We start from the raw sequence: 23885 nt of genomic DNA on the forward strand, positions 1-23885 counted from the left end.
ACAAATTTCTCCTCCATAATCTGACACGAGCAACTGCAGCTTTGCATTTCTGCTCTGACGTGGTTGGACATCCTGATCTTAGAGCAACACTGCCCTCTAGTGGCCGTTTGATGTTTTACATACACTGAAACACAAAATGGATTATGACAGTCTAATTTATTATTATCTCCATCCTGCTGACCCAATATTTCAGACCTGATGTTCAAATGACAGGCAGACATCTTTTCTACCCGTCTGTCTGCATTGATTCATCAATTATAATCAAAGCAGAGCGAGATTATTGGACGATTCATTACACCGGGATCACTTTCATAGATTAAAAATAATTTCTGCACTGATAAGGGAAGAGTAGAGGTGCGACAAAAAAAATGGATACAGCTTTACATTGCTGTGCTGATTCCTGGGATTGATTATTTCCTGGGCTTTATATGCCTCACTTTAGAGACAGGACAGTGGACAGAGTCAGAAACCGGGGAGAGTGAGAAGGACATGCGAGAAGGGAGCCACAGGCCGGATTTGAACCCAGGCCGCCCACCTGGAAGACCACAGCCTCTGCATACGGGCCGCACACGCCAACCACTAGACCACCGGCGCCCCTACCCAATATACATTTTGAGTGAACAGCTCTCTAAACAGATTCCCTGCCAGTCCGACTCACTCCTAAATGAATGTTATGTGACTGGCAATTAAATGGCCAAAGAAGAAGAAGAAGACAGCGATGTCAGACAGTTGTGAAAAGTGAAGCTTGATAAGAGGTGAAGCTAACACTAAACTATAGAGAATAAACATGTGAATCCTGCAATTTACCTTCTTATATTCTTCAGTCAATCAGATCTTGTGATGCATCGTTTTATGATTGTCTCGGCCAATCAATTTAACCTGAGAAAGAAAAAACCCAGAGAGGAGGAGATAGTGGATTAGTGTTGTTAGACGCTCCGCTGTCTCTTAAAGAAACAAACTTCCCCTGATGCTGCCTTTAACATCACTGCCCCAGAACACCGACTTTTTATTGGACAATCTCCTCATCTTTGAAGTCTAACCCTGTGTGCCATTTTCCCCATGTGTGTAACTTCCTTTTTTGTATTTTGCAAGAGAAGCCCGACATGTCCAATACATCTTTCTAAATACATCTCACCACAAAAGAAATGGCGGTTTCAATAGCTAATGTCAGCGTATATATTTATTTTGAATGAATTTGAAGCAGGTAAACCTAACAGTCAGAAAACCTTTAAATAGTGTAAAAAATAAAAGGTCAGACACAAAGCTTAAAACAGGCTAATTATTTAAAGGGTTTATATCTTTTAAACAGTCAAACATCAGCTTCTGGAGCTTCTGGAACGTTCTGGTTTTTCTCTCTCCGTACCTCCTGAATCATCCGACCAATGAGGAGTGAGAGCAGACCAGCCAGCAGGCAGGAGAAGACGGCCACAGGAGCGAGGAGGAAAGAAGGGCCGAGCTGGATGCTGAGGTGGAAGGAGGGACAGGAGGAGAGTCTCTGATGGAGGACAAACTGCTCCAGAGTGTCCAAAACCTGCACCCACATCAGGTACATGACCACCACGGCCAGCAGACACACACCTGACACACAGGACGACACACCTTTATTTCATTTATTTTGACCTTTTTCTTCGTTATGTCCTTCAGTATAATCTGTAAACACGTCTCTTTCTGCATGTATAAGTTATGAGAGTTACAATCTATGTCAAAGTGCTCCCGTCTTACTACTGTCTAATATTTCCTGAAAGCGAGGCTTCAAACAGGCGGTGAGAATCACACAAACAACACCTGCGTTCACTCATTAACAAAACGTCTCTAAAGTGATCATCAATTGAAGAGAAATGCTGACATATGATGTTTCATTTCTTAATTTGAACTCTCAGCATGATGACATGATCCTTACCGCCGCTCAGCTGTAAAGCCCCGCCCATTTTATAGAGCTTGTGATTGGCCAGTGGTCCCGCACAGATGACTGCAAATCCACCAATAAAGACCGACACGGAGCCTGCAACCAGGAAGATGCTCCAGAACGTCCTGAAAACTGGAATATAGAAGAAAAAAAATTAAGATCTTAACACTCTGAAAAGGATTAATTCATCATTTTAATAAGAAAATGACCAACCAATAGCAGAGGGGTGTTCGAACGGCTCTGTTGGCTCCGCCCCCGATGGTTCATAAACAGGAAATGGGAAGAGGAAAGCAGCCTTGCAGAGCCTGGATGACGGCTGATTGGCTGAAGAGAAAGAGGCAGTCATGACGCTTTGTTTGTCAGACTCTGATGCATCTGATCAGTTTGACAGACGTAAAGATTCTCACAGATCCAGAGGTCCCACGTTGAAAAGTCCTCAGATTCAGCCATGAAGGAGCAGCGCCAGAACAGACCCTCGTGGAAGATCCTCACTCCGCCGAAAGCCTGATGAGTCAGCAAAACACAGGAAATTAAAATGTTCAATCCAGAATCAAGGAAACTACAACTTTTGGTTCTGACTTTCAAGTTTCATATTATGTCCCTGGAGTTTTTGCCTTTATTGGATAGGAGAGTGGATAGAGTAGGAAACCGGGGCGAGAGAAAGAGCGGGAAACGACATGCGAGAAAGGAGCCACAGGTCAGACCTGAACCCGGGCCGTCCAGCTGGAGGAACACATCCTCCACACATGGGGGGTGACCTAACCACTAGGCCATCTGCGACCGGGGTAGATTATTTTGATGTCGTTTTTCATGAACATGTTGACATCGAGCAGCTGGCTGATTATCAAAGTGTCTGTGTTACATTTATCACAGGACTGACCTGTGCATTTATGAAGTAAGACTGGATTAGTTGACAAACTGTCTTTTCTAAAATGTGGAAATCAAGTGATAATCATGATCACCTCCTGAACGACTCAAAACAGGGAGAATACATTTAATCACCACAAGAGGGAGACATAAACCTCAGGAAGAAGAGGAACATTAGAAATACACAATTTCCAAAACCTCTTTGTATTTTACAATGAAGTAAAAATATTTCAACTGAAGTTTGACCGGACAAACAGTGTGCAGACTTATTTCCTCTCTCCCTGCACCTGTATGCATTTTACCTGCACGTGTGACCACACTAAATATCTCTTTTGTGCTCTAATAATTACACAAAGGTTGGAGGAGCTGGGCTTGAGATTTGTAGTGTAAAACAAAATAACTGCTTACAACATTATCCATATTCATTCTCAACTTGAAACACTCTTAATTTTTCTTTGCCCTTCACCGATTTCCTCCACTTCTCCTTGTTACTTTGACTAAACTTTAGGGTAGTTCACTCATTTAATTTGTTTTCTTTGGTTGTGTTTAACGGAGAGGCATCCTTTTTTACCCTTCGGCGGATACAAAGAACAAAAACTTGCAGGAAGAAGAGAAAAGCTATAAATCGGCCTTTGGTACAATTTAGCTCCTAATATTAATCATATTAAAGTAGGTCGGGCCCTCTACAATGGGTCGCTGACCTGTTTTTAGGGGGTCGTGGATGTGTGCCTGAAAAAGAAGCTGTTAAGAATCATCTCAGTAACAGTTACACTTCACACTGGACAAGCCAACAGTAGTTTCACTTGTGTTGCTGCTTTGATTTATTTCACCTCACTATGGGCTGCTAACCGGGCTGCAGCAGAGGAAATGTGTTCCTTTTCATGCACTGCCCCCTGCTGGTCATTCTGGATGACAACCTTACAGTTGTGTTTTGACATTTTGATGTCACCAGTGGCATGTACAACTTTAAAAATTAATCATTTATTGGATTATAACTTTAATTATTCCTCTCAATCTACTGAGAAAAATCTGAGGACTCCAAATGTAAGTTTTACTTTCATCACTGTGGCCAAATTATTGTTCGCCTTACCTTTTGTTTTCTCTCCATCAATAATCACTTCAATTGTATTTTTGCTTGGATTCATTTCTACAACTCTACTTCCTCTTTAAAGCGATCTACTCAAATAAATACCTCACTGCTGCTCTTCCCCTTTTTAAGGCCACTTCCTCCGAAGGTTCCCTTATTGGAGTTGCACGTCTCTGCCGCCAGCAGCCAGTACTCGGTACCACAGGAGAGCAGCGTGAACAGAAACCCCGCCGCGCCGAAGAACAACGCCAAGAAGAGGAGCGCCTTCAGCCTCTCAGCCGGAGTCATGACACAGCCTGTAAAGTCTCCCTGAACACACTGACATGGACAGTTTCACTCGTCTGCAGCCATATTCTCTCTACACTGATGCAAACTTACAAATACAATGACAGGTCTGACATTTAAGATGCAGATAACGTGACCCGGGAGTGAGAAACACACGCCTGTGGACAGCACTGACCACTGACATGAAAATAACTCCTGGCCTCATGTATGAAGGGATACAGTTACAGGGGCTTTTCACTCACACTAAAATAACATTAAGGCATTGATGGTATTTCCTCAAACCCAAATTTAAACATGTAGAAGCACAGCACATAGACTTTATAAAAAGATGGACGACACAGACAGTTCCCTTAAAGTGAAGCCAGAATGTTTGGAGATTACTTATGAACAGATGGGAGACTCCAAATACATGTCTTCTCAAACGTGGCCTTAACATTAAAGCTCACCATGCAGATGTTCACTTTTTTAAAAATGTTTGTTTTAATGAGATAGCCGATGCTAAACACAAGGAGTATAATGACATTATTTGACAGCTCTGTTAACAAATGCAGCTCCTGTGTGTGAAGGATTCACAAAGTAGAGGAGAACCGTCAAAGTAAAAGAGCCATAAAACTTCCACAGTCGAGGAGCGTCGGCTCAAAAACGACACAAGAATGTGTTCTGCTGTGGGCTGTACCGACCTGAGGAGTCTTTGACACATGCTGTGTAAATTAAATGCCTGATCTGGTTTAGGAAAGCTGCGAATACTGTGGCTCAACCAACCCATCTTTACAAGCAGACTCTAGAGGGATGGGGGGGTATTTTGGCTTCACTTTGGTACAACAGGAGGGGATGGAGATGTGTTGTCCATCTTTATACATAAACACATGGTTCAATGTGAAGAGAAAAATACATCACAACTGTAGAAATATCTCCGTGGCATTTATTGGAATGCCGGCATTGAAATCCAGATTTGGTCAAGCCCGAGGCTGTCCAGTAGAACTGAGATCTAGGCAACAGTGATGGTCCAACAACAGTCGTTCAAACTGCATGTTCATATATTAATACTACTTTTTGTTTTTTTTCTAACAGAACGGTCCTGAAAAGATTAATACACATTGAAAAAAAAAAAGTAAGGAAAAGTGGGAAATATTTATTTGAACAGATTCAGATTTTTTTTTTAAATGCCTGACGTGTTTTTAACGATCTACGTTCAAATAAATATTTCTTCATGGGACATTTCAAAACACAGAAAAGGAAATCAAGAACGGTCTGAATGTCTTGTCGTTGATTTTTTTTTTGCACCTTAATGCTAAAAAAAAATGTTTTGTGGAAAATGATCTAGCTAAGAGCTTCCCGCTTTTTTAAACAACCATTATTTTTTTAGAGTACATAACATATGGCAAGAACAACCCCCCCCCCCCCCCCCATATACACAGAGCAGTGCGTTACAGGACTCCTGATGATGAATGACATATCACAACCCTGTGAGGAGATTAGAAGTACATTAACGAGGCACGCAGAAATCAAAGAGTTATCACCTATTATGAACCTATCGCAGTAAACATTTTATGTAGAGGATCCTTTGGGCTGAGTCACCTCTTCTTTTTTTTTTTTCCCTCCAGGACATTTGCTGCTGCTTCTTCTTTTTTTTTTTTTGGCAGTTTGTTTGGTCCGCTGTCGCTCTATTTTTCGAATGACGAGTGTGACAGGAGCATCCGTGCAAAGGCTCATGGGACTTCCACAGCATTGTGAGGTCTCGCCACGCCTCGGACAGCACCCCCTAAGACATAACTCCGAAGACGGGGTTGTGGCGACAGATGCTCGGGCCGATCTCCTCGTAGTCTTTCTTGGTGTGGCACACTTGGTAGAACTCAGGCTGGAACAGAAATCACAGTTTTAGTGCGCCTCCGGTTTTGTCCAAAGACTGGCATTAAAAGAAGATTTAGGAGATATTCTGTGGTTTGTAAAAAGCTTCATTCAGGACGATTATGGGGTCATAGAGAAATTAAAAAATCAGTTCTGATATACTCACTGTAGATGCCAGCATCGACCCTCCGAACCAGACAGCGTACCTCTGCATGTGGTGAGTGATGACCTGCACGTCGATGGGCTTAGGCTACAACAAAAAAAAAAAATATTTAGTCAATATTCTTGTAAAAAACTTTCTGCATGTGCCTTGTTTTGCAGATTTATCTACATCCTTCTACCCCGTCTCCTCACCTTCAGTTTGCCTCCGCTCAGCTCTTCGCTCATTTTCAGCCGGGCGTCCACCGTCCTCTTCAGGTCTCTCTGCAGGCGTCTGCCGAAGTCCCTGAACATGGTGGAGCCTCCGGAGAGCACGACGTTCTGCATGCAGCACAACGAGGAGGCTCATTAAAAACATGCACACACAAACATAAACATAAACACTGGACCAGCTGTGAAGTTGTCTGTGCGTTAATTGACCTTGTACAGCGGACGTCTGACATCGATGGGGCAGTTCTGGATGACCTCGTCCACCACCTCTGAGATCGGCTGGGTGAAGTCGGGGTTGGCAAACTGAAGGAGAAGAAAGGGAAAAAAAACACTCAATATGTGCCTCGAGAATCAGCAGAATAGGATTATATTGTTATGAGAAGAATACAACACACTAAATCTTCATGATTAACACCAAAACAAGGAAATAAAGTGTCATTTTGTCCAGGAGCTGACGTCAAAAACACCCTTTGACTTCAAGTTTATTTATTTATCCAGAATGTAATCTGACATCTTAACTTGATATCAAAGATTTAAGATTCAATATGAACCTCAGGGTGGAAGAAGATCTCCGGCCCCAGGAAGCGCTCATAGCCCACGTCGATGGTGAACTCCTTCTTGCTGATGGCGTTGATGCCCGTGTACTGCTTGATCCACTTGGAGCCGTCTGTGTCGTACTTGTTGAACTCTTTCACAAGGTCGGGACAGACGTAGCTGAAACGCTCCTAAAAAAAAATTAAAAAAAACACAAACCCAAAACAACTATTACATCTTTGTTTTTTACCTCTAGTGGCCACGCTGAGTAATGCATGACAGAGACTACAACAACCAGCATCATCTTTTAAGAGCATCACTTCCTTTTTTTTAATTTCAAAATAGAACATGACACAAATAGACTGAACTTCACTTCCCTGAACTGATCTCAGTTTAGTTTCAGTGTATTTGGACTTTTTCAAAGGTCTTTCTGGGTAAACATGATGGATTACTAAGGATTGTTAACAAGTAGTGAGCAGATATGAGTATGAGTTTATACCAGCTTTTGATGTGTTGTTGTTAAACAGAGAAGCACACCCACCTTGACAGCTTTAGCCGTCTCCAGGGACTGCTCCGGAGGAATCCCCACCTCTCGCTCCCTCAGCAGCTGTTGGGTGAAGTACGTGATGTCCCGACCGGCGATGGGGATGTGCTTGATGCAGCTGCCGATGACGTACCCTTCAGCCTGGAAAACAAACCCAACTAGTTAAGGGAGAGGAGCACAAAGTAAAAAGAAAAGAAAAGGGGTTCATGAATGAAACGTCTCTTACCACAGGGATGACGTGCGTCACTCCGTCTCCGCTGTCGATCACAGTCCCCGTCAGCGTCCGCTCTCCAACTTGTCGGGACGTCCAGGATGCAGCCAGCGCCAGGACAGCCTGAGGAAGGAAAAGCCATTTTTAATTCAAATTTGTTGCAAAAAAAACAAATCAAAAAAAGGTGTAAGATGAGATAATCACAGTCAAGCAAATGTCACTCAATCTGTTCTGGGTTTTAGAAACAGAGGATGACGAGTGTGAGGGATTGAAATCAAGTGGAAAATGTCCAAATCCTCAAAGAAACTCTGACACACTTCCTGAATGTAAGAGTCAAAGCTAATTGTAAAGGTGAGCCACAATCTGAGTGTAAATGTGTTTTTATCGGTTTAAGTTCAGTGAAATTCTACTTTTGGGCCTTTTTTCAAAAAAAATTTCACATCACATTTGTTGATTTGAGATGGAGAACATTTCATTTGGTGGGGTGTTTCAGAAACGTACCTGAACAGCGATGTAGAGTCCGGGGACGTTGAAGGACTCGAACATGATCTCAGCCGTGTACTCCCTGTTCTCCGGTGTGTTGAGAGGAGGCTCCGTCTGTGGGGAGAGAATCAAAAAAAAACATAAACAACCTTTGAGACAGGATTCTAAAATGTGTTCAAGAAAACATCAAGAAATCCAACTCAAAGAAAAGACTTAAGAGATCCTGCAAAATAGGTTTAAAACTGACCGTCTAGCCTTCGTATTAAACTCAATGAATATGTTTATTTATTAGTTAACTCATCATGAGATATTCAGGATTCACAGATTCCAATTCAGAGGATTATCTAACTAACGCGCCCCTTTTTCTCGACTGTTTTGATTACAACATTTGTCACTGTTGCAGCGGTAAGAGAGTGAATGTGTGGGACTACTTTGTGCATGACATGCCGAGGTGTCTAAACACAAACCAGAGCAGCTAATAACTGATTTCAGTAAATATGGAATCAAGATAATCCTGTATTCACTATCATCAAACCTGAAAGTAATAAATAGATGGATATAGCAGGACTGACTTACCAGAAGAAAGTAATGGTCTTCAGGTTCTGCCCGCAGATACTTGAAGATGATCTGCTCCATGAATCTCTCCATCAGGTCCCAGTCCTCCACAATCCCGTGACGGATCGGCCACTGGAAGAGCCACAGGTGAACGGTGTGAGTGTCACTGTGAGCCTGAAGGCTGAACTAAAAACTAACTCACGAACAGCACCTGGATTTCCTCTTACTTTTGTTGAATACGACGGTTTGTCGATGGCTTCGTCCCCGATGAAAAAGTCCAGGTCGTCAACGCCCCTCATCATCCTGCGCTGGGCCTGGTCTCCCACCTTCGCCGATTCTTTGATGGCGATACCTGAGGGTGAAAAACCAGAGAATATGTTTTTCAGTTTAAGTGAAATATTGAAATGTTTTACTCAGACAAGAAAGGCAGTTTATTCTTTATAATAATAATAACACGTTTTATTTAAAGGCGCCTTTCAAAGCACTCATGGTCACCTTACAAAGCAGAGATAAAAACAACAAAGTAACAATACATCGATAAAATTAACATTAAAAAGACAAATGTACAGTGTATGAAATCATATCAGGTTATTCACAAACCATCACAGACATGTGTGTTACGTTAAAATGAATTCATTGGGGCGCTGGGGGCGCAGTGGTTAGGGCGTGCGCCCCCTGTATGGAGGCTGTCGTCAAGCGGGCGGCCCGGGTTCGCCTCCCACCCCACCCTCTCTCTGATTTCCAACTCTATCCACTGTCCTATCTATCCATTAAAAAAATCTTTAAAAAAAATTAATTCATGCTTCAACAATGTGTGTCACTCTTTTCAGATGCTCCTGCCCACAGACCTCAGATGTAAATTAGATTTAGGGTTAGGGTTGGTCTGACCCAACAGGTGTGTCGTGCATGCCCTGACAAAATAAAACAACAAACTAAACCAAACCGGGGCGACGGTGGCCTAGAGGTAAATTCTTACACAGCCAGTTTACAAGTCTATTTTTATACATGTAAATGATTCAACTATTACAGAGTGGCCTGTGTGAGATGAGGATGTCGACCTGGAAGTCACATTGTGGTGAAAAGTGGAAGGGAAACTGATCATATATTAGTCTGTTTGAGGACTTTTAATGTCTACAAATCTTTAACAATTAACAGAATGAAAACTTCTGATGACTGCATTATATCATATTATATTTATTGTATAACACGCAGTCGTATTCACACTTACACTTTCGGTTTGATAAATGGTGCAGACCTAAATCCTGTGTTTTACTTACATGAAGGGATGATGAACTGTGGCTCAGTGTTTCCTGCATAACCCAGCTTTGTGTACCTAAAAACAAGAAATGATGAAACACATTGGCATAGAGTTACTCCCTTGTTAATAAAAATGTCAGTTTTAAACTTTAAACATGCACTTTAATCGTTAAACAACATAAATGTGTCAAATGTTTTCTTCTTTGAAGGCTTGTCCAGGAAGTAAGATTAGCTCCAGCAGCTAACATCGGCTAAAAGCAATGATGAAGCATTATTCAGAATTAAAACTAACAAAACAAACCACGCAGTCGCTTTGGCTTAATTGTCGCGTTAGCCCCAAACTTTACAGATACTATTTTATTACAAAAAGGTCGATTCAGCTCGATAAGGCTGCACATTTCAGATGAGGAGCTACACGGGGCGTTAGCTTGAAGTTTGACAGTCAATGAAAGCCTCGCTAGTGCTAACAAGCTAGCTCCTGTTTTCGTTACTCACCCCGTGCCACAGTCAACAACACAAGCCGGTAGCCGACCAGCCATGCTCGCTCTCCTTTAATCTGTCTAAAAGGGAATATATCAGGCGCCCGATACGAGCAGGTACCCAAAAAGTAACTGATTGAACTCGTAGCAGCCGGAGCGAATAGTAGTCTCGGCCGATAGAGGAAAACGCTTCCGGGTTTGAGAAGATTTCTTCTTGTGCAGAGTCAGCAGCTTCGAAGGCGCAACACTGCCCCCGTGTGGACAGATAGAATAGAACAGAACAGAATAGAATAGAATTACTTTATTCATCCCAAACTGGGAAATTGTGGCGTTACAGCAGCAGGTTATCAAACACACAATATGAGTAAAAAAACACAATATTAGCAAATCTAAACATAATATAATATTAAATACAAAGTAAATAAGTACTAAAAGATATCAAAACTAAGAATGTGAATATATACAACCAGGATTTAACTAAGCATTACTCGTCTTCAATAGGAAGATTAAATATGGAAGATTAAATGTAAATGTGCAGAAACAGAGTTGTAAATGGTTGTAAATTAAATATGAAAGATTAAATGTAAATGTGCAGAAACAGAGTTGTAAATGGACAGTATTGACAAGTTAAAGTGCATGAGTGTAGACATATTATAAGCAGAAACTATACAATATAACGGCGAGTAGACAGCCAAATGAAGTGAACATGAGTGCAGGGATAATTTGTAAATTTAACATGTGCAGAACCGCTAACTGAGCAGAACTGTAACTGTGCAGGTACGGTAACTGCAACAACTGCAGTTGCTGAGATTAACATGAGAAAAGGTTGTTTCCCTGTGAGAGTTTCACTTCTTAAAAACACTTCATGTCATTCTTTTAATATCCCGAGAAAGATTCGAAAATGTAAAGATTACAGCACATTGAAAATACAATGTCAAAAAATATGTAATTTATAGGGGTTTCTCCATAGAACTAAAAATAGCAACCAGTCTCATCATGGCCTGCTGACTCCACTCGATGAGATCAGTGATTTAGTTGCGATCAAAGGCTGACAAACAGCTCCTCACCCTCCCTGACTACATGTAGGGTCACTGATAAAGACGATATATGAGCAGGATGGAGCTCCAGGGCTGGATTCTGGCTTCAGAGCGCTCTAGCACATTAAAACCAATCCCCCCGGACAGAGAACATTGGTCCTTTGTCCTCGGGCGGACTCATCACTCACTGGAGAGTCTCTTCACCGCAGTGACTCTCAGAGAAAAGCCCTCGGCTCTGCTGCTCCTGATAGAAACAGTCTCCTCGCTGCCGAGCCGGGGCCACTTGATGGAGACTCTCTATCAACAACTGTAGCTGGAACCATTTGTTTTATCACTGTCAGGAGGCTGCTTTCAAAGACCCTCTTTCCTTTAACATCGCTGGGATAAACAGCACTGAACACTAGTGGTGACTTTTGTCCTCTTTGAAGCAGAAGTGGAAAAAAACAGAACCTCATAATGATTTTAAAGTCCTAGAATAAACATTTACGTCAATGATCTGAAGCATCTGCTGAGTCAGGATACTGTACTTATAAACTTTAATTATAAAGCTTCCATGTTAACAATGAGAAAGGGTTAAAAATGATAAAGATTGAGACAAAGATTGAGTTTATTCTAAGCATCTTGTCTCATGCTGCCGTTCCTCTGAATCCACCTGCCAGATTTTCAGATTATTTAAATAAATACGATTGGGTGAGTGCTTATACAAAGGGAGACTCTAGCCTTTTTCACACATGCACTCCTGAACATTTCCAGAAAAATGTCTGCCCCTGAAATGTTCCTCAGTTGCTCTTTCACACACGTCCCTCACAGCAGGAGATTTGCCCCCCTCAGCACTTCTTGACCGTGACAAACCTGACCTTCTCTCCGCGATGATCGAGACTTTTCTTAAACCTCCCTTCAGCCTGCTCCGTTTCCTACCTCTCCAGTCCTTAAACAACCAGCTGCCTGACTCTGTGTGCCGTACCTTCCTTGTGAGTCACTGCTTTGAATACTAGAGGGCGCCAGTGCTCTCATTTCTACTCGATTATCATCCAGTCGCTTGCTGTGATTTACAAAAACAAAACCAAACTCCCCCCCTCCTCTGACTCAATCCTTTAACTCGTCCACCTCTGCATGTATTAAACACAAGCCTCTTCTCTTTAATGCAGCCTGTTCTTGTATTAAACACAAGCCTGATGCTTAATAACGTCCCCACAGCTGCACATCCATTTCCCCTCCTTTGCACTGCTGTAACTTTAATTGTGTTTATTCTGCTTTACTGGCCCTACTTACTGGAAAGAAGATTTGTGTCTGTGCACTAAAGGGGATTGGAGTTTTAATAAAGTGTGGGTAAAGTAGACTGAACGCTAAGTCATCAGATTGAAGGTGATTGTTGATGCTGTACACGCTCTGCTCTTCTTATTCTGTGTAATACGCTTAATGGGATTTGTAATTTAATGACGTTCCTTTTTTTTAATCGATAGCAGAAATACTGCAGCTTTGGTTCCTTCATGAATAGTAAGTAGAAATGAATGAGATGAGATCAGCTCTGATGTATTCATGATGTACAGTACAGGCTGAGGGTTATTGACCATTTTCTGGTCCAGGCTGGGAAGCATGCGTCTGATTTCCAGATAGTAACGGTGAATTAAAGGGTTTTAACCAATAGCTCAATGTTTTCAAATCTGCAGGTTGAGCACCAACAGAGAAGACAAAACAAATGAAAATCCAAAGATTCCATAGACTGTGTAGTAGTGGACGAAGCCTGAGCGACATCACCCATTGGTTACGGAAGGGCGCTTTATCGAGTATAAAAACATGGACGTACAGTCTCAGTGACATCACCCGTTAATATCTGAAGACAGTCGATGGCGGTCGCCATATTGGAAACTTTTGATCTATCTAGAAACATGCCATGAGCTGGAGCTGAGGCGGGCCTTGAACCTCCTGGCTACAATGCGTCTGTCTGTCAGTCAACTGGCCCGCCCCCTTATTATGCAAATGTGAACAGAACTCCTAGCTTCTTATATTGAAAGATGAGTTATAAAAACAAGACTTTTTAATATAAAAATTAGCTTTTCATACCAAGTTCATTTGTTGCACAGGCTGTAAACATGTTTATCCAGTCGTTTTATTATGGGCCGTAATGGGGTTTCCAAGTGGACACTTGAGGAACTGCAGTTTTTTGCACTTCCACGCCGGCTTCATTTTAATGTCGTTTGGGTTGCTGCTTCGTTGTAAGCGATGACTTGTGCGTATTTCCAGCTCCTACAGCAGAAACACTAACACCTTGTAGCCACTTAGAATTATGTAGCCTATATCTTTGCAAACTGGTCTGCATATAGACCAGTTCAAATAAACAAATGTGGGCCCTCTGAATACCGTTTTGACCGCCTGCATGTTTTTGATATTCTGCTCCTTGTTAGTCCTGTACCTGACACATTTCTCACCCATGCCAGTTTAGATAATTCCCCCCCCCCCCCCCCCCACCCCCCCCCCTTATTTTCAACAGTAAACAAAGCAGACGAGTCGGGGTCTCTCATCAACTCGAGTATTTGCAGTCAGTGTTTGCACGCAAGTCATTAGAGCAAAGCAGAGGTGGGCCTTATTATTTTTAATAATCTGCAGTTTTTTTGCTGCTTCTTAATCCCGCAGGATCTGATGTCGGCAACTCTGTGATCCCCACACCTTCATCCTCCTCCTCCTCTGTGTCCACGGTTAATGATGCTCAGTCATACGGGCGCTTCACACTGCAGGAAGCGGCTAAACAGCAGCGTTTAAAACATCAAAGTCGTCTGATATCTTCACGGTTCGGTTGACATTTTTCTCCTTCGCCTACCAAAAAATCAGAATATTTAGAATAAAACCAACAATTAAAGTTTACGTTGATCGCCAGTCTTTCTATATCTTCAGCATTACAAGAAATAATGTCACTCTGAGTATCAGAGTTTGAATCTTTGTACATTTTCTCACATCTTGTCTTTGCTGATGAAGCTGGCTTTTAGCAGAGTGTTCACCACAAGACAAAATCAGTCATTATACTCCAGGTGTACTTCAGAGTGGATTATGTTTGATCTGTATTCTTCACATACTCTCACTAACCATTAATCCTCTGTTTCCTTCATCAGTCTCAGAGTTTATTAATGGAACTTGCACACAGGTAGACTCGGGCGTTCTCGTGTATTTGGATGCTTTACGACTGAAAGACTGCAGGAATGAACGTATGTGCATCCTCATTTAAAAACCACAGAGGCTGCACTCTGCACAAACAAATCAATAGACGAGTAATTGAGTGACGGCAGCATCCTGAAATGGAGCTAATTTAATAAAACATTGGTTCCACTTCGTCCTCGGTCTGACTGCGTGAAGGTTAAAGACACGGGGGGCTTCCTTCCAGGGACCGCCAGCCGAGGAGGATTTCATTTCTCAGAGAGTCGAGGAAAGTCAGCGCCTTCCTCCAAACCCCACAAAGTTCTCCATGGATATCTGAGGGGATTTCTAATGTTACAAAGACAGGTTTAGTGGCTGCATGTGGAGGCTGTTGCAGACACAATTCTTTCCGTTTTTTTGCCGGGTCATCTTCAGTTTCTTGTGTTTTAAACACCCGCTCTGAGACTTTTTTTTCCTGGCGTACCAACTTCCTGTAAAGGAGCTAATGCTCAAAGTTAACTTTAAAGGCTCCTAATTAAGTCCTTCAAATCGTGTGGGACGTGTTAATTGGGATACTTACCAATCAATTCATGCCAGTAAATTGCTAGATTAACCCAGAGAGTCTTTTCATCAGCAAGTCAGCAGAAAATGTCACAGCTGGAGACTCGTGGTTGTTCGCCTCTATTTACAGATTCTGCAGAACTTGTAGGGCGTTTCTAGCACACGGCGTATCATCCACTGCTCCCATAATGCAGCAGAAATCTGATCCACATTTAAGAGGATTCTCTCCCGGTGACCGCTGAGATATTGCATTTTTGAGCATGTGACGGTTACCCTGACCTTTGAATTTTCACCACCACACTTCAGTGAGCTCATCATTGGGTTTCAGTCGATGTTGGCGCGGAAATCTGAAAACATTGTGTCGAGGCGTTCCTGAGATATTCATAAGACAGGAATCTGGTTTATATGAAGAAGTCATAGTGGAAATGATCTTTGCCCTTGAGGCAAAACAATATTTTCACTTCATTATTTTATCCGAACAGAAGTTTTCATGTGACTTTCATGTGAATTGTGTCCTAATTGCATTAAAAAAAAGATGCTATGACCTAAAAAACAATCACAGCAAACGTGACCTTTGACCTACAACTTCTCATCAGTTCATCCCTAAGTTCCAGTGGACGCTTTTACCTCTTTACGAGGAGCTGCCGCGAGACAAACGGAGGAGAAAACATGCCGTCCAGCCACTTGAACAAGTCTGTTTTTTTTTTTTTTTTCCCAGAACATTTATTTACACCACATATGAGCAGAATACAGCGTCACTCTTCACAGAAGACCGGTCAGAAGAACTGTCATGAACATTGATCGGATGATCGGATGGTCCGTTTCCCTCTTGGAAACAGAGCGGCCGCACGACTTTCCCAAACAAAGAAGAACCGGTGAACAACAGCCATTTACATATTCAAGCATTTTCTTAAACGGGCACTCCTGATTGGTTGGAACCTAAAGCACATTTTTGGCCTCAGAATCTCTGCTTTGTTGTTCGCTCGATTTGAAAATAAATAACGCCCAGATGAATAAACCCAACAAAATCAATATATGACTCATCCAGGGAGTCAAATGTACTTTCATTGGTGCGGTTTAGAACATTTAGTATTTGGTCTTCAGCAGAGGCTCCATGCAGTGATACAGTTTGGACATCTTTTTCAATGTAAAGCTATAAAGGGACTTGAACTTAAAGGGGAATATGGCAGACACAACCTGATGTATTTGTGCTCATAGCTTGATCTCACACTGCACTGTCTCTATGTGTAAGAAATTGATTTTATCGTTTGTTTCCAATTAAAGCTCAGTGTCTCCTTTCTAAACGAAGGAAAAAAGTGTCTTACTAATGTCTATAATGGATACATTCAGCTCTATGTAACCTAGAATCATCCTCTCATCGTACGATGCTGTGCCGCTGTGGAAAATCTGCAAAAATATATGGGGGGAAATCTGCAGTAAAGAGGCCTCAGAGCGGCTCTAAATCAACTCTCGTCTCACTCAAAGTGCCTTCTTTTGCAAAATCTATGAAGATGATCTGAATACTGTTGTGTTAAATACAAAATGTGCATCATCCAGAGCAACATAAACATCAGCATCAACGAGAAGGAGAACTGTCACTGAAAGCCGACAAAATCAAAGCTCAAAAATATCATTTTCCATCTAGACTGTTACCGGCATCTTTTACAGCGTGTAATAACCCGAAAAAGAACTTCAGAGCAGGCTCCTGACGAAACGCTTCACTTCACAAAAAAAGAGCAAAGAAATGTAGAGATGTCCCCCCCCCCCCCCCCCCCCACCGGCTGCAGAGCGGCGCGCCCTTCAGGAACGCTTCTCAAACTGTCTTTTTCTCCAGGCTTCCAGTGTCATTCTTCGAGGTCACGGTGGTCAATCAATCACATCAACAGTTTGTCATGATGCTGAGGAGGTACAAAGCCGCCGCCGTGTCCAAATCTGCTCCACAGCTGTGATCGCGGGTCGGAGCTCCACGTCAACCTGCGACAGAAAGTGTGTTCACTCAGCTGCAAACACATATTTTAAAAACCGGCTGTAAACAGTTTTGGCTTTTTATCACTGGGCCTAACTGGGATATTTGGATTTCCTCCCTTTTAACCAATCAACAAGGAAATTGGCAATAAAGGAGATTTCAGGAGAGTAGATGTTATGACCAAAAAGAAGCTGTACCTGCTCCTTTTTTGTTCATCTCTATGTTTTTTTCTTTAAGTGAAGGTCGACACTTCAGATAATTAGAGTTAGAGCAAAAGGTGCAATCAAGTTTGGCTCATTTCGCTAACGTCTCAAGGATAACCTAAAGAAGTGATGTTTAACCCTTTTTGACCCTTCGATTTGCCCTAGATATGCCCTCACAGCAGAGCGGTGAGGGCATCCTCCGTCTACGTCACAGGGAGGAGGGTCAGCAGCGGCGGGAAGAAGGTCAGGACGAGGAGAAGCGGTGAGCTGGCCTGCAGGCTTGACGTGGCTGCAGACGGGGCGGGTCGCTTCCTCCTGGGCCCGTTGCAGAGCGGCGTGTTGCAGCAGGAGATGCAGACGGAGTTCAACCTGCCGGTGCAGAACTGCTGGTACCCCGAGGAGGCGATGAGGCAAGCTCCAGAGGAGGCGCACGACTTCCGATAATGGATACCTACACAAAAAAACACAGAAGAAAAGATAGTTTACTATGTATGTCCACACAGTTATTGGCCACTCCTCCAACCTCAACCTGAGAGAAAGGGGCTTTATTTCCTCTTGTTGTAATGAGTTTACAGGGATTGAAAATATTACAGATAAGAGCGCTGTGTTGTTCAATGCTGCACCATTTCACTGCACAGCACAGCCATGGAGTTATTGACTTTGTGTCTGCTCTTATATACTGATGTTTGACTGTGTCCTATATGTCACCATAATTTAGTTGCTTGTATGAAAAACTTATATTCTGCAGTGTTGTAACTTTTTATTGCACCCCAGAGAGCCTGATTCCATTATGAAGTCATGTTTCTCCATTTGGTGTTGATGTAACACGTACACTATGTTATAGAACTCATTTTACTGTTTTATGAAACCTTCTTATTCTGTTGTTTTTCTTCTCCCGCAAATAAAATGTTTCCATATTGGACAAGAGAGACAGATAAATGAAATGTGTGCAGAATGTCACTCTGTCAGACCATTTGAAGTTATAGTAATAGTATTTTTCATCATGAAGCCAGTCCTGATTAACACTTTCCATAGCACAAATAATCTTTAAAGTTTTCTCCTTGCCAAACAGAATACTGCAGGGGTGCGTCCAGGAGCTTGGCTTTGGGGGTGCCTCAGGCCCCCTGTGAAATCTGGCACCCTAAAATCCTCAATCATGATTGGCTATTTTCCTGATTAGAGGCGGGACTTGTGTTCACTTTAACACTTATCACAGGGAAAAAAAAAAAATCTATTTATATAATTTTGTGTGTATTAAACGCTTTCATTTCCGTTTCGAAACAAATTCCACAAATTTACTCCAAATACTGAAACTTCTCTTTGATTTATGTTTGTTCTGCCTCTAAATACAGTCTGGTAACATGTTGTTGTATTTGTACATCAGTGATGCTATTTAAAAATCTACAATCGAATGTCTTTATAGACATTTTAAAGTCATTAAATAATGTGGCAAAATTGTAAGGTGAACCCATTATCGTGATGTGTATCAGCGTTTAATTACATCTCTCATTTTTTAACCCATTTAACTCATTTTACCTGATTGATGTTGCTGGACTGGCTGAATAAAGGCACCCCCCTTTATTTGACACCCTACAGATGAACCTTTTTATTTTCTGTGCCGTAGTGCAAAGCTAATCTAATGTTGTGCCACTTTAAGAAAAGGCTCGTCTCTTTGACAAATGAGCTAAATAAACTGGAACAGGGAGTGAAAGTACAACAACACATCACTGGAATGCCTCCTTAAAACAATGAAAGGGCTTTAGGTTTGTTTTTCCGTGTGGCTTTATTTTCAGACTGATGTGTTACACAGTGTGAAGATCTGTCTCCGAGCCAACGCTATCTGTATCACAGTGAGTCTATCCACACATCAATCCATGCCTCTCCGTCCACCTTTGAAGCCGAGCAGAAGAACAAAATAACAGATAACAATGTCTATTACGCTGAAAATCACAGGGGATTGCTTCGACCTGATCGGCCTCCTCTGCTGGGTCGGAGAGTCACATATTTTCTGGATTAAAAGGTGTTACATCTGTGAGGGGGGGGATGGATCGTCTGGTATCCTTTTGGAGGGCTGTGTCTCTGTCTCATTAGTCATTTTAAAGGCGAGAGAGAAAACGCAAACAGCTGATTTAATGTGCTGTTTATCTGTGCTGCAATTGCATAACTTGAAAAATGACACATCGACGCGATAAAAGTTTTTTTTTTTTTTTTTTTTTTTTTTGACCTGCCGTTTTCCAGACAGCCTTGTTTACGACATCGTCTCAGACTCATCCCAGTCGAGGCATCAGTATTTATGCTAATTGTCTGCCCTGTTTGGCATCAAGAAGATTGCTGAGTGCTTAGTGACTTCATGTAATTGCCTCGCCTCCTCTGACTGCTGAGGAAATATACTCAATGCTCAGAGGTGTCCTGTAACTTCTTAGTGATATGTTAACCGCCGGGCTCCAATTGGTCACATATTAACCATCGATAAACTGGAACTCTTGCTTTTCGACTCATCCTGCACATTCACATCCTCAATCAACAGCATTAATGACTCTTTCTTGGATTACACTGGAAAAAAAACGCTGAGCTCAGCCGATGCAATCCAAACAGCGTGAGAATGAATCGTCCCCTTACCGTCGGGTTTGACCAGCACCTCCTTCTGACACATGTCCTGGACGTTGACGGTGCAGTTGACGATGTACTCCGGTGTGGAGCAGTCATTGTGCTTCATCTCCTCGCACTGGTAGCACTGGATCTGAAGGGCATCTCCTGCACCACGGAGCACAAACAAGAATGACAATTATTGTAGAACTTCTTTAGATCGATACCATCAATGATTTCTTATGAGATAAGCAAAATTATACGTTTAAGCTTGGGAAGAAAAATATTCAACTCAAGATACGAGATACATGCGTCTGAGACAATTTATGAATAAATCTGACTCTTGAAGTTGAATATTTACTCCTAAGATCATAAATAAAAAGTGTCACTAAGTTCTACTACTTTAACGACAAAAGGCAAACAAGGGGAGACAACCGCAGACAGCGCCCTCTGGTGGTCAAAAAAAGACTATTGCGATATATTTTCTTGTTAAATCGAGTCATTTCTGAGATTTTTATGAAAAGACTCTCAAGTTGTTGGGGTATGAATCAGCAGGCCATTAGCTTAGCTTAGCTTAGCTTAGCTTAGCACGAAGACCAAAACATGATACAGCTAGCCTGGCTCTGTTTAATGGCACGTTAATCACCTAGCAGCACGTTTAGACCACTGATGACAACTTTTATAATAATTTTACCCCAAATGATTGAAAATATTACTTTATCAAATCTTGTGAAATATATTTTTAAATCTTAATATCGATTTGAAAAGTAGGACGAAGTAAGTGAAACCAGCTTCATTGGCGTCACTGCTTTTCTCTACTTCAAGGTCACATTCCTGTTTTCCAGGAACCTTATATGTTAGTCTTACTGAGTTAATACTACTGAAATTTGTTCACAGTACTCATAGATTCACTCGTTTTGTGAATCTATTATATAACCTCTTCTTTATCTTTTCCTGGAGTCAAACTGCAGAGGCTTTTATGGATTTGTGTGAGTGCCTTTGATGGTGTTGCAGCAAAAAAAAGAAGACTAATGGAGAGTGCAATGTCATCGGCCCTGTTGTCAACACATTGTTGTGACATTACGGCTGCTGGAGAAGGGCAGTGGCGAGGGTTCTGTGTCTTTACAAAGAAAGAAGAAGTCCAATCTTTGGTGTTTCTGGGCTGTTTTCATTGCCTGTCTCATGAGTGTCAACAGAGAGGTTATGGATTCACATGCCAGAGGTGAGAACAAGCTGTAAAGTAACAGAAAACACATGAAAGTGTGTTTGAATCCCCTTTTAACTGCATGGATTTCAGAGGTGATAAAGCGCCATTTACAACACAAACAGGCTGTAAGAGGGGACTGGATGCACTCTGGCGTAGCAGAGATTACCCGTGTGAATTCTCTTCCCCTGAGATAATAAAAATGTGGATATCCGACAGCTTGCACTTTGTCGTCTCGTAAAAGATAACATTCAGTGATTCTTGGGGCTTTTTGCAAATTTCATCTGATGCTTTTAAAGCCTCAAAACTCATTTTTTTTTTTTTTTTATGGTGAACGCCCTGCAGAAAGGGCAAAGCATCTGTGAAAACTTTGAGGCGTAAAACCGGAGAAAATGTAACAGCTTTGAGTCAAGATTATGTCAGTTAAAATTGACATTTTGGTGCTTTTTTTGTGTGGCTGTTAGAGCTAGAAAAATAAACAATCAAACATTTGGGATCATTTTCACGCAGACAGTGTGCTTTATGTGCAAAAGTTCTGTGCAAATATCATCACAATTTCTCAAGAACCCTTTACATCACTGGCAAAGTCCAGGGTGTGTGGATGATTTTTGCAGGCATGTGAAAGATAAAAATTGTTCTTCATTAAAAAAATGAAGTCTTAATCAGCACAAAATTGAGATGCCAAACCTAGTCTGGTTCAATTCATATTTCTATAAGATATCTTCAATATCAGCATCATATGGAGGCATTCAATCAAAACCTTCCACTCCCACTGCCCTTTCTCTCCCAAACAACCAACACAAGCAATCCGTCCCTGCTGACATATATTACCGATGTAATTATTGAAGTGGCACCAAGCATTAATCTCAACTCCGACAGCACCATCAAAACGCATCTGATAAAGGTCCCACATATAACATCACAACCCAGGACTAATTACTTTAAAGCAAGCAAATATCTGCAACCTCCATCAATCATTGTGATAACAGGGTACACTCTTATTTAGGAGGAACATCTGTCAAACCGGAGGGCACAAGCCTATCAGGTTTGCAGAATGGCTCGAAATCTTTTTTATTTTCCCCCCAACAGCAAAACAAAAGGTGATAAGAAAATCCTGTTTTGCACCCACTGCATTCAGAATCCTATAAACTATAATCACTGCCGGCTCCACAAAACAGAAAAATAAAGGAATAAAATGGCAGCATCTTCAGCAACATTTATACTGAGAAGATCCAAAAGAGAACTGAAATCAAGACGCTCCTTGGAAACGTAATGTCGCAAAGATAAAGAAGTCGCTGCCTCTGTCTTCTTCCCTACGTGCCAAAAAAGCGCACACGAGTCCAGCACAGAAATGATCCGTCCATGCGTAAAACAGCACCAAAAAACGCAACGTGGCTTTTAATTATTGCTCATTATGGCAAGAAGAAGGTCTGATAGAGAATAAGAAGCAACACATTAAAGGGTGTTATTGGCTTGAATCTGTGTCTGTCACTTCTTCCAAAAAGCGCAGAGAAGCCCGGCGAGGCGCCCTCGCATCTGTGCGTAAAGAGCTCCACAATCGCAACGTGATTGTTATAAATTTCTCATTATTTTTCCATGTTTCAAAATCTTTCCAAAAAGAACACAAAGATACGTTAAAGTTTCTATTTAATCCAGATCTGGGAGCCAAACCGTAGCCAGAGTCGTAAATTACGCATAGGAAAATTATTGACGAAAAGGCAATTCTTCAAAAATAAAGTCGAAAATATTTTATAGAATTATTTTAGAAACAAAAGAGATATACTGGTTTAAATATCTATGCTTTGGATGCAAACCATATAAAGTCAATTATTTGTTTATAATTATGCATGTTACACCTGTTACGCACGAATGAAGACAGAATCCATAGAGTGTAAATGGCTCCACTGTCTCTTCAACTCGCACCTTACCTGCGTCAAGAAAGACTCCGAATAAAGTCGCAAAAACGAGAAGACGCATTCTCTCCCAGAAGCCGCTCGGAGGGGAAACATCCGAACAAGTGGACTTGTTTTAGGCGGAGGAGGCATGGAGGAGTAGGAACCGCGGCGGAGGAACACCAAACCCGGATCCGCTCATCCTCTCGGCTCTGGTTTAAGGTGAGAGCAGAACGCTCCGGAGCGGGGAGAGAGAGAGAGAGAGAGAGAGAGAGAGAGAGAGAGAGAGAGAGAGAGAGAGAGAGGAGACCAGAGCGCAGAAATCATCAGGCGCACCACGTGATGATGAGCGCACATCTGGTATTTTCATATCTCAGTTATGCAGTGCGCCTTTATGTACTGATAGAAGAGGTATTCAAAACGTAGTTTACACATATATGGCATTTCACTCTTCACTGATTTTTTGGATTTATAAATGATAAATCTATATATATTAATTATTAATGTAATCAATTTGTCAACTTTTATCAAATATTGTCATGTTTGTCTGAATGTTCAGAGATAGTTTACAAGTATTATGTTGCTGTAGGTGTTTTATTTGTTGCATCTCTCTTGATTGTGTTGTTGTTTGTAGAGAGAGAGAAAAATCATCCGAGCGAGCACTAACTAATTGCGTTTATTTATACGCGTGTTATTACCCATCAAGGGCCTAATGGTTATTAATGCCTCCGCGCGGAGCAGCAGCAGCGAGGTCTTTCAGTAAACTGTCGCCGGCTTTGAGCTTCACCTTCCCGCTGACAGACCTTGAGGGGGGCGGTGATTACACACATCGCCCCCGGGGTGAAAGATTTCAGGGTGCTCTCCAAACATTTTTGTTTTCAT

General features: G+C 41.9%; 3 protein-coding genes across 3 annotated transcripts; all 3 read right to left on the minus strand.

The window, feature by feature from the left end:
* Positions 1–1276: 1276 nt before the first annotated feature.
* On the minus strand, positions 1277–4448 carry LOC132959384 (transmembrane protein 182-like). The gene is made up of 5 exons (XM_061032333.1): positions 3966–4448; positions 2314–2410; positions 2120–2230; positions 1901–2038; positions 1277–1578 (listed from the first exon to the last, which is right to left on the minus strand). Exons 1-5 carry the CDS (start codon positions 4146–4148, stop codon positions 1310–1312), a joined length of 798 nt encoding a protein of 265 aa, XP_060888316.1. The 5' UTR covers positions 4149–4448; the 3' UTR covers positions 1277–1309.
* A 1316-nt stretch (positions 4449–5764) lies between these two features.
* Positions 5765–10631, minus strand: LOC132959383 (actin-related protein 3). Its single transcript, XM_061032332.1, has 12 exons — positions 10442–10631; positions 9967–10022; positions 8917–9041; positions 8711–8821; positions 8153–8248; positions 7667–7774; positions 7438–7581; positions 6914–7087; positions 6573–6665; positions 6348–6473; positions 6160–6243; positions 5765–6003 (listed from the first exon to the last, which is right to left on the minus strand). Exons 1-12 carry the CDS (start codon positions 10483–10485, stop codon positions 5908–5910), a joined length of 1257 nt encoding a protein of 418 aa, XP_060888315.1. The 5' UTR covers positions 10486–10631; the 3' UTR covers positions 5765–5907.
* Positions 10632–13955: 3324 nt separating this feature from the next.
* Positions 13956–23258, minus strand: LOC132959275 (ly6/PLAUR domain-containing protein 1-like). The gene is made up of 4 exons (XM_061032161.1): positions 23040–23258; positions 19941–20075; positions 17499–17772; positions 13956–17126 (listed from the first exon to the last, which is right to left on the minus strand). Exons 1-3 carry the CDS (start codon positions 23086–23088, stop codon positions 17525–17527), a joined length of 432 nt encoding a protein of 143 aa, XP_060888144.1. The 5' UTR covers positions 23089–23258; the 3' UTR covers positions 13956–17126; positions 17499–17524.
* Positions 23259–23885: the final 627 nt, after the last annotated feature.

This window comes from Labrus mixtus, chromosome 24 (genome assembly GCF_963584025.1).
Source record: "Labrus mixtus chromosome 24, fLabMix1.1, whole genome shotgun sequence".
Classification (NCBI taxonomy): Eukaryota; Metazoa; Chordata; class Actinopteri; order Labriformes; family Labridae; genus Labrus; species Labrus mixtus.